This window comes from Nematostella vectensis, chromosome 11 (assembly GCF_932526225.1).
Source record: "Nematostella vectensis chromosome 11, jaNemVect1.1, whole genome shotgun sequence".
Taxonomy (NCBI): Eukaryota; Metazoa; Cnidaria; class Anthozoa; order Actiniaria; family Edwardsiidae; genus Nematostella; species Nematostella vectensis.
In genome coordinates this window covers 15,677,602-15,688,520 of record NC_064044.1, presented here as the reverse complement: position 1 = coordinate 15,688,520, position 10,919 = coordinate 15,677,602, and the positions used below count along the sequence as shown (strand labels likewise).

General features: G+C 43.9%; 2 protein-coding genes across 2 annotated transcripts in view; one reads left to right on the top strand and one right to left on the bottom strand.

Moving 5' to 3' along the window:
• Window positions 1-772: 772 nt before the first annotated feature.
• On the top strand, window positions 773-2,727 carry LOC5502458 (zinc finger protein 503). The gene is made up of 2 exons (XM_001623587.3): window positions 773-1,017; window positions 1,142-2,727. The coding sequence occupies exons 1-2, from the start codon at window positions 877-879 to the stop codon at window positions 2,285-2,287; spliced, it is 1,287 nt and encodes a 428-aa protein (XP_001623637.2). The 5' UTR covers window positions 773-876; the 3' UTR covers window positions 2,288-2,727.
• Window positions 2,728-6,094: 3,367 nt separating this feature from the next.
• LOC5502457 (germinal-center associated nuclear protein) overlaps window positions 6,095-10,919 on the bottom strand; it is a 46,809-nt gene continuing 41,984 nt past the window's right edge. Inside the window, exons 37-41 of the mRNA XM_048734050.1 lie at window positions 10,538-10,623; window positions 9,993-10,116; window positions 9,036-9,141; window positions 8,382-8,503; window positions 6,095-7,265 (exon numbers count right to left, since the gene is read on the bottom strand). Of these exons, the coding sequence (XP_048590007.1) occupies window positions 7,214-7,265; window positions 8,382-8,503; window positions 9,036-9,141; window positions 9,993-10,116; window positions 10,538-10,623 (490 nt within the window). The 3' untranslated portion in view covers window positions 6,095-7,213. The remainder of the gene's footprint in view (window positions 7,266-8,381; window positions 8,504-9,035; window positions 9,142-9,992; window positions 10,117-10,537; window positions 10,624-10,919) is intronic.

Below are 10,919 nucleotides of genomic sequence, written 5' to 3'. Positions count from 1 at the left end.
GCTTGCTTGTGGATTCCACTAGCGCAGACAGACGCGTAGAATGAACTCTGAATAAAAACATATTAACGCTCGCGCGCTGATGTTTGCTAGTTCGGGCGCCTCTAAGGTCCACTCGCCGGCGGATATAGGCCTGTGTAGTTTGACAGATCTGTCACGGCTATTAGACTTGTCAACACATAGTCTTATCGTCTATTGCTGCGCCCCTCAGCGGTACAAGTGATTGATTGATAGGTCGATTTCTCGCGGCTTGTCAGCACATCAAAGAAGACCGACAGAGCAAACACAGCGCCACCACAACACCGTTCTGCCGAGGGTAGGCGTCTCACGCAGCGAACCCCACCGTGTCATGGCTCCCTCAATCACTTAGTTATTGTATGAGGTCTTTGAAGTAGCTACCGCCGACAATAAACGCTTGTTAAACACACCAGCAACACAAGGCGAGGAATTGACAAGTTTACCCCCACTCGCTTTGACACACTGGGTAAAACAATCACTGACAAAAATAATTGACTTTGATTGGCAGTTTGATTGATTTAGGCCCGTAGGTTGGCACTTTGGGCGATCCGCTACTTAATTTAAACCAGCACCGCGATTGGTGGACGCAGCAGTCATCTATCAATATCCTATATGGCCAATTACTCTAGTGTCTATCTCTGACAAGCACGTCAGCCTGATTATCCAATCAACGACTGATATATCGCAAACGACGGAATTTGATTGGAGGGCGGCAAAAGTCTTGTAATCTAGGCAATCCATTTATGAGTGAAGTGATCGTACGCTTTGTCTGAAGTCGGCTCCCTTTCGTGGGATCTAAACCTTTCAGTACTCTGTATTTAATATTGCAGAGGACCACCGCACTCGGCCAGTTGCTTCGATATGCCTACACGGACGTTCACGCCAGTCGCCTTACTCGAGAACCGCTCCACGACAAGCCGTGCGCCCCTGGAAGCCCTACAAATGTTAACCCAAAGCGTGGCTAAATGTGGACAGGAATACATCCAACCTCTTCCGTTAAAGGTAAATTCCAAAATCTTAAAATTCAGTCCAAGTTCACGTGAACTAGCTACAGCCTGCTTGGTGGGTTTCGAGTGCAGACTCGAAGTTCAAAGTTTCTAATCTTGTTGTTTGTGATATCTTCCAGGAGGAAGAGCAAAAGAAATCACCGTTGGCCCTACTAGCGGCTACGTGTAGCAGCATTGGTAAAACCGAACCGACCAAAACAGCGGAAACCGATAACAAGAATTCACTACCGAACAAGATAAACTCAGACGACACTCGGTCATCCTTTAAACCTTACCAACACAGTACGGATAAGACCGAAGAGACACCGCCAGAGAAGACAGGCTTTAGGTCCCCAAGCCTCAAGGAAAACCCACCAAGGTCTCCGGTAACGGACTCCAAGGATAAAGCCTACTACGCGGATACGGACCCTCACTGCCGAGGATTTACGCACTCTCCAAGTCGCACTTGTGCAGTTTATATGGATCCTTCACAGTCCGCTCACGCTATTCACAAAGACTGCGGATCATCATGTCCTCACCCGGCGTCTGTGGTGCCCTTTAAAGGGCCCTATCCGCTATCAGAGACTGCGTTTAAAACTCACGGAATCCCTACATCTGTTGGGTCGTTTGGCCCGGTGTACCCAGGACAATGTGCGTGCGCGTATTGCACTCCGCACGGTGAAGTGCCCCCGCCGCAGCGAGGTCTCCCCTTCCCTCACGGGCCCTCGACACCCTATATGGACTATTTACAAAGAACTGTGTGCCGGGAGCCGAACTGCACCAACTGCAAGCCTTTACCTTCAACTTACGGCATGCCAGGAGCGGGGCAGTGCGGGCCTCACTGTATGCAGTGCGATAGCATGAAAGCGGAACAATCTGCGAACTCTCCCTTCAATTGTTTCTACCCTCACGGACTTGCGATGTTTAAGGGTGCTCAGGACGAGGCGCACCCATTCGTGTGTAACTGGGTGTCCGGGGCGAAACACTGCGGCAAAAGCTTCACCACTTCCGAGGACTTGTTTCAACATTTGCGCTCTCACACTCAACTCGGGAACTCGGTAGCTTCGCCATCACCCATAGCACAAAGCGCTCCGGCATGTAACGTGCACGGCTGTCCCTGTAAATTGAGGGCTAGCCCTGTTCAGTCTAGCAGCCCGCGGTATCGGCCGTACTATTACAAGCCGTCAGTCCTCGCATCGCCAGCGCCTCCAGTGGCGGCCTGCTACCCTTCGCCTTACGTACCAATGCACGGTCTAGCCTACGATCCGCACAGACTCTTTAAGTAAAATTTAGTACAGTTTAATCTCATACTCGCAAAACGCGCTCTTGCAAGAGTGAGGGAAAATTAAGCTGCAATTTATTACTTCTTAGATTGGGGCGGTATCTAGCAAATTAAAAACTATACGTAGCCCACTCTCAGACTTTTTGGGCAAACTCTTGCATACTCGCAAAATAAGCTCTAGATAAAGCGGGGAAAACTTAGCTGTAGTTTGTTCATATTTTCATAGACCAGGGTGGTATAAAGCAAATTGGAAACTTGTAAAGCTTGAATCCCATAGAATAAATATTAAATAATGAAAAGCATGAATGAATAACTTGTATATAGTAGTACTTTGAGAGGGCCGCCCTTTATTGAATAACTCGGAGAGACTGAGTTTGGCAGGGAAATTAAATAATCTTGTGGATATACAAAGAAGTATGAATAAAATATGTTTTTTTAAACCGAGCTAGAAGACCTGCGATTTATTTTCCAAAGAAACCACAAGATATCGGGCGGTATCTTTTTGAAAACGCCATGGCGTGGATGTGAAACGATACGCTCTCTTTTTATCGAGGATATTTTAGCCGGTGTAATACAATCGGAGGATGAGCGAGTTAACACCAGGTCTACAAGACCCCATCGTCTTTGCATAGGAAGAATATTAGAAACATTTTGGTGCGGCTACAGGGCTGTAGTTCGGGAGGCGAAAAGACGGCGGCTTCCTTTGAACTTCAAGGGTCTTTCGAAAGTTAAAAGTATGATTGACAGTCTGATGCTAGCCTGTCACGATTGTGTAAGGTCTTCTTTCATCCGTGAGTTGACAGCTTGACAGGTCCAAAGGAAGCGGCGACCGCAAAGGCTCCCTTCAGTTTAACCCACACGCGCAAAGTATGTTCGAGAAAGTGCAATTTGCGATCTTCAACAAAAAACGTCTATTAGCATGTGTTTGTTTGTTTTGACTTGGCACTCTGTGTGTTTCGCACACGATCGATTACGAAATGTCAATCAAACGGACTCGCAGCCAGTCGCCCGTGGAGAAAACCAATCAAGTGCCGACCCTGACGGGGAAATGAACTGTCATGGAGAGATTGCGAAGTGAAAATTAAATGAATATTTTGGAGTTGATCTAGGCTAATGAGATAACATTAGCTACTGTAAATCACCCCAAGTAAAAAACAAGACCGCCTGTCAGTATGTGACAACATCCTCAGCGCCGTGTGACAGGCGCGACAGATAGTAAAATGAAAAATGAAAATTGCCCCTTTGATGCGAGCCGGCAGATTTGACCCTTTTAAGCTCCTTTGAGAGCTTTCATCGATCTCGTGAACAAGGCAAAACCAGATCTATATCTGAACCTCTTGTACTATTACGAGATTTCACTACTACCAAAAGGAGATGGCTCGAGGCACGATCACAACAAACTCAAACACTAAAACACACCATAAGAGATCCCTTGAAATTTCTCGAAGTCGCGCGCGGGTAGATTTTGAGCTGATGCAATATGTCTAGATGTCATATCGGAGGTATTAGCTAAAACCCATACAGATTGTTGTTATTACGGTTATCTCAACTTGAAATAGCTTTGATCGACGGCGGCAGATTGACAAAGAAGATCTGACTTTATCCCACCAGACCAACTCGCAAAATGTCGGGGATATCTTTGTGGGAAAGTCGTACTGAAAAACTTAAATTTGGGGTTTAAAACACTCCTTGATAAATTGCATTCGTGGTTTTTAAATGGTTGACAGGAATTTGGTGTGATAATTCACAAGCGGCAAGTGATTGAAGACTTGTGCAAAGCGAGCCGCTGTGTCAGCCTGTCGTTTTCCTCAGCGTTTTGATGCGACAGATTGAATAGCGAGACCACTTCTGTCTTCACATCCGAAGCTTTCTAGTAAAACACTAATAAGCTTTAAGCAAATTCATTTTAGACTTGTAGTTCAGCTGTTTTTCTGTTTGTTTTTAAAAGTAAAAGTTCTCTTGGGTTTTCGTCAGACAAGTAAAAGTCTTAATGAGCAAACATGTGATAGTGCGCTAGCAACTGGGTCTACAGAACTGCTGCTCACTCAAGCACACGAGTGCGAAGGATAGTCGATTCTGTCAAGTTGTTTATCTTAGCTGATCAATTCACTTCCCGTTCATAAGATCTGAATCAACAATTCCCTTAAGTTTTGACACCTTCGAAAAGATTGTTTTGGGTATCAAAGCAAATTCGCTTGAAGCAAAGGCCGGTGTTGTCGGAAACCGGTAGCGCAAAATCACGTAAATAAACTTTGCAAATCAGCCCCGTACATCAATGCGATGCGTGAAAAATGTAATGGTACATGGATCAACTAAAATACACTCCCCTTTCATAAGAACGTGAGATTTCGCCAAATTCTACACCCCGAGACTCACAAAAGAAGAATCAAATTGTGTTTATACTAGCGACTGTTATTCATCATTTGTGAAATTCTGTATTTAATACTTGGTATTAAAATCTTATATTCAATAGCTGGTGTGTATATTTCAGGCTACAATGTCCCACGTCAATGTCACTGAAATTAAAGTACATCCATATGAACGTTTTCAGCCTTAAAATGCTCCAAAAATAAGAAAGACTCAGAGACAACTCAAAACTAGACGTTCTTATGAAAAAAACGTGTAACGAAATTGAATCCAAATAGATCCACCCGGTTAGTACATAATTAATAGCACTACGACTAGTATCACTAAACAACCACGACATTCGCACACTTAAAATAGGTAAAACAAAAAGAGTGTTAAAAAACAATAATATTGCACTTACGCCACAGGGACCCCAAGCTCTCAGTTTGTGGTTTTCGGGATTTGTTAGAAATTCACAATAAAAACCTAGAAGCTGTTAGAATAATCATTTCAATTATCTCAGTGAAGTATCGTAAAAATCAGCCAACCCCGCAATACTCTTCATAATAGGTTTTTGTACTTTCTCGTCTGTTTTTGTTAATTTACGAATCCTAAAATGTGGGCTTGGGCTCCCTGTGCTCGTACAAGAGATGACGGTATCTACCCTTGAAAGGGATTTTTTTTCCCTGCAGCTTCCAGAATATGACCTGTTGAGTTGATCTTAGGGGGGTCATCAGGGGATTAGATTTTTTTTTACTTCCCGACTGCTTGCTTCTGGCGTTTACGAGTTTGTGCGGATTTGATAACATTCACGGCGTGGACACATTTACCTTTGAGTTTTGAAATATTTCCTTGTGCTTTTATCCACACAATATTAGCAAACATAATCTGAATAACCATTGATCTCCCAGAGTGATACAAGTTTGTGCTTGTGCTTTATAACTAGTTTTCGCTGGAAACAAACCCCATCGCATTCTGCCTTTCGTCATTCAAACTAACGAGATGCATTTGGTGGTTTTAGATGGTTCGCCTTTGGTTTATTCTATTTCCCTGATATTTTTAGACCGTGAAGGGTTTTATTGGTGAGAGTTTTTTCACGGGATCTTGGAATTGCTTAACTTGTGCTACTAAATTGCTTTTAACTGTTTAGCGTTTCTGTGATACCTGCGCACGGCATTAAATGCAAGTTCTTCAGGTCGTAGGTTTAAATACATTTAACTTTATTCACGAAGACGTCCCCCCCATCCCTACCCCCCCCGCACCCCACCTTTCCAGACGCACGGGTCTGAGTTTAGACTGCTATACAAAACTGTACATCCTATATTTTTAAAGGTAGAAATAAGTTATTTCGTCATAGACCCTGATGATATTCACCTAATTTTAAAAAGGTTGAACTCGGAGAATCCCAGTTAAAGAATTCAATGAGGATGATGGGTTGTGCAATCAATAAACAGAGATCAAAACATACTGTTATGATTTTCTAATGATTGTCTTATGATCCGCTTTATAAGGCTGGTTTCCATACGATCGCACTCAATCATTACCCACGATTGGAATGCGATCTTGCGGCAGCTGCGATTGAGTGTGGTTGTACTACGAAATCCATTTTTCGTAACCCGCAGTGATTCATGGGTATCAAATAAACAGGTAAAATAAGCGTAGATAAAAACTATCCTTTTTTTGGAAACTGTATCGTTATTACCCGCATAAGCAACTGCGGGTAGCGACACATGGGCTCTCAAGGCCTTACAGGAGGGTAAATTATCATTGCGCCTGCATTGGTCACGTGGTCATTGGTCATGTGGTCATGTGGTCATTGGTCATGTGGTCATTGGTCACGTGGTCATTGGCATTGTGGTCAATTCACAAGTGAATAATACCCAAATCCGTAAATACCGTCTGCCACAGGATGCAACTCTAGAAATTGCCAATGAGCAAAAATAGCCAGTCCTAAAACATCCGTTTATCATTACTAGGGATAGGGGACATTATGATCGAACATTTGACCGTTGTTCTTTCGACCGTCCCCCATTAGGCCATATGCCATTATGCTCAAAATAACAAAAAAAAACTACGACTCCGCTACGATGCTTGACTGAGAAAGTCGTATGGTGTAAAATTCAGGACTAAGACATGTCGTAGATAGGCCCCACACGACTAATTCGTGCTCCCTTAATCAGCCTTAACATTTACCTTTATTTACACAAGAGAAAAAAGGAAAATATTATTCATGCGCAATGCTCCGACTATGCCATAATGCTTGAAATTATGCCGGCATAATGTATCTGACCCTAATCATTACCGTTACTACACTTCTTAATTACTGATTCATACCCCAAATTAGCGTTACTTATCCCTCTAAAGAAAAAACTTGACTTGAGCTCCGCACCGGGAGCCAAAAAAATTCAATAATACGCGTCAAAGGCGCTAAAACGAACATCTACGGTATCCAGCCTTTCTTGCCTACAAGACACTCTGAGACACTCTAGAAGTACATCCTAGCCTTTCACGTTATGTCACGCTCGGATCTGTCACGTAAATAACCTGTAACGCTAAGGTCACATCGCAGCCTCTTTATTACTTCTCAGCTTTTTAAATACGACGCCATTCGTTCCTCCATCGCTCTAGTAAACTCCCTACAAGACAAGAGTAAGTGAGGTTAAAATAGAGAGTGTCAGTAGACTCCATATCGATCCATACAAGGGACAAAGGTAGAGGTTTATATAGAGTGGAGCGAAAGGTCAAGAATCTGTTCAATCTAGGGTCTATTCAGCGGGTTTCAGAGGTGTAAAAACCTGATTCGTTCTGTTATCACCCAGAGCTTTTTGTGGACTAGAAATGATTTGATTCGCTAAGCGAATACCATTTTTGCATTGAGAATATAACGAGATAGGTGGAACAAAACAGAACTCTTTTCAGGGTTAAGATGGCTGTGGCTACACCTTGAGGAGCACGTGAGACCCTCCCCTCCCCCCACACCTGCACGCACGCACCTACACGCACACGCATGCACCTGCACGCACACGCACCTACACGCACACGCACGCACCTACACGCACACGCACGCACCTACACGCACACGCACGCACCTACACGCACACGCACGCACCTACACGCACCATACTCACATTATACTCATACCATACTCAAACCAATGAATAAAGTGGAGTTAAGTCAGCCGCATGTGATGAGAATCTGGTAATGTCTCGTATGTCAATTTGAGCTTTACAAAATTAAAATATTTTTCTCTTCTCAAACTCCATATTTTGAATAAATTAACCCTAGCTAGGTCAGCCTCGTACCTGGCTTTCCGTCAATAAGCGACTTGCACTAGGCATCACGTGACTGTTTGAGGGCCAACTCGGCAAAATAACAACAACAAAAAACTTATACAGTGCTTACGAGTCAGCGAGAAAGTTTCTTCATCAGAAAGGGCTTATTTTCATTGAAAGACTTTTTTTCGTCGCCCTCTGGGTTGACGGCCGTATGTTTACTTTTGCTTGAGTCAGTCACTCAAACAGACACGTGATCTCTTATTGCAAGTCTTCTATTCCTCTCGTTTGCCGCGAGAGCAAGAGGGGATGGGCCAACCAATTGAAGAAACGGGTTTCAGGCGACCTCAAATCATCAACCACAGGTAACCCGCCACGCCACCAGGCACTAGTCGCTCATTGTGTCGTTTTTAATGTGAGCTACTTATGGCTGGAAAATATGGCGAACACACAAGTCGCGCATGCGCTCATTGCACATACCTTTCATCCCTGATGCTTTCCTGGAGCTGCGAGAGGCGTGTCTCTATTGTCTCGTGACGTCTGTCCGGTAATCCCGAAATCAAACCGTCTGTCCGGTGACGACTGGACTTTGTACCTTGAAACTGCGAAGCACAAACAAGCATGTTTAAGGCCATTTTGCCTTTTATTCTGCATTTGTATCCTGGATAAAACTCTTGATTTGGAGGGATTTTTATATTTAAATGGGGCTGTTGATATTGGTCGAATTAATATTTGAGCCTTGATATTCGGTTTTATCACCCGTAGAATATTATATGCTTTAGCAATATGGTTAAGCCGTTTTATTGTAGGAGTTTTTCTATCAATTAAGACTGCACATCATTAGCCGTTAGAGCATGCCATGCAGTGACTAGACAAGCGGTGGAGAAATCACATACGGCTTTGCGCACATATAGCAAATACGGCTTTTTGACAACATCTAGAATATCTAGTCTATTATTAACACTTTTATTTTATTCAGTTAAAAAAAATAATAATCTGTTTATCGTATCTGAATACTTTTTGTGCAATGCTCGACTATCTCAAAAAAGACATTGGGACACAGAAAATGCGTTCGTTAGACTGCGTGACGAATTGCGTCACACCTAGTCTAGATTACGTGAAGTCGTTCCTTACCTCGATAAGACTTTCGGCCTTGCGTTTCTTTGATTGTGTGAGGTATTGCGTTACACTATCCGTGACAGACTCTTCGCCAACCAGGCATTGCAACATATGTTCGAAACTGAAATAAAAAAACAAGTTTTAGTAATAATATAAGACTGGAATGGAATCCGCGTCAAGATCCATTCAGGGTTTCTCCGCATTTCTTTTCATTAGTAAGGCAGCCCACGTACACCACACTCGATCCACAGACAACCCAACCACACTACACTCGATCCACAGACAACCCAACCACACTTAACTCGATCCACAGACAACCCACCCACACTAGACTCTATGAACAGGCAACCCACCCCCACTAAGCTTGATCCACAGACAACCCAACCACACTAGACTCGATCCAACGACAACCCACCATATCTAGACTCGATCCACAGACAACCCACCCACACTAGACTCGATCCACAGACAACCCACTAGACTCGATCCACTGACAACTCACCCACACTAGACTCGATCCACAGACAACCCATCATATCTAGACTCGATCTACTGACAACCCGCCCACACTAGACTCGATCCACAGACAACCCACCATATCTAGACTCGATCCACAGACAACTCACCCACACTAGACTCGATCCACAGACAACCCACCATATCTAGACTCGATCCACAGACAACCGACCATAACTAGACTCGATCCACAGACAACCCACCATATCTAGACTCGATCCACAGACAACCCAACCACACTAGACTCGATCCACTGACAACCCACCATATCTAGACTCGATCCACTGACAACCCACCATAACTAGACTCGGTCCACCGACAACCCACCATAACTAGACTCGATCCTCCGAGAATTCACTCACACTAGACTCGACCAACAGACAACCCAAGCACACTTAGTTCGATCCACGGTCAACCCACCCACACTAGACTCGATGCACAGGCAACCCAACTTACTTATTGGACTCCTGTCGCTCATGCCACAAGACAGCGCTCAGCCTCTGCTGAAGATCGTGGAGAGATCCATGGTCTTCCTGTGGTATAGTTAGGACTGGGCTCAGTGCTGATACTAAGGACTTTTCTAAGAAAAATCAAACACAAGCAGTTAGAAAAATAACAAAAACATATGATATGAGCAAGTCGGAAATTAAGAGTTGATGCTACGGGCACTTTAAGTGGGTTTACTTCGCTACTAAAATGGACATCTCATTTGCAATTTTTGTGTTTTTCGTGTCAAAGTCGCGACTGGTGACGGAAGCAGCTGCGGCGGCCGTTTGACCATCTCCGTTAAACCGCTGACCAATAAGAGAGCGCCGAGAAGCACCAGGCGGCGGTAAAGCAGGTCAAGGTCACATCAGCAAATACGCACTAAACCAACAACATCGACAAGCTAAGAAACAATTCGAACTTTAATTGCTGCATTTGACTTTATCGTAGTCTACCAAAGACCACGTGAATGGTACATGCCAGAATTATCTCTGAGGGGGGAGGGGGGCTCTTACCACAGATCGAGTGCATTTCTTGGTCCACCGACATCACGGATTGGTGTAGCATTGACTCTCGCTTGGCGGGGCTAGCCGTCTGTAAACTGATGACGTGTCGTCATTAGCTTTGTTATAATCGCAAAAGCAATGAACCAGCGCCATATTTTCGAGACCTCTATTTTATAAGTGTAAAGTGAAAACATCAGGGATATATAATGGAGGCTGTATAAAGCGGTACATCAACTACAAATTACTTTTGACATCGATAAAATTTGACAGCCTTCTTTACCCTTTATTAAAAAATTTAAAAAAAACCCAGATATCCCATAATTTGCTTTGCAATGTTTTATGGCGGCAAGATGTTTCATGGCTTCCAGAAGCCTTGAAGGAGTGGACATTG

Bases quoted from the DNA above. Each gene is read 5' to 3' on its own strand.
- LOC5502458 (XM_001623587.3), top strand. From the start codon at position 877: ATGCCTACACGGACGTTCACGCCAGTCGCCTTACTCGAGAACCGCTCC. The intron at 1,018-1,141 runs GTAAATTCCAAA...GATATCTTCCAG, and splicing joins TCCAACCTCTTCCGTTAAAG to GAGGAAGAGCAAAAGAAATC.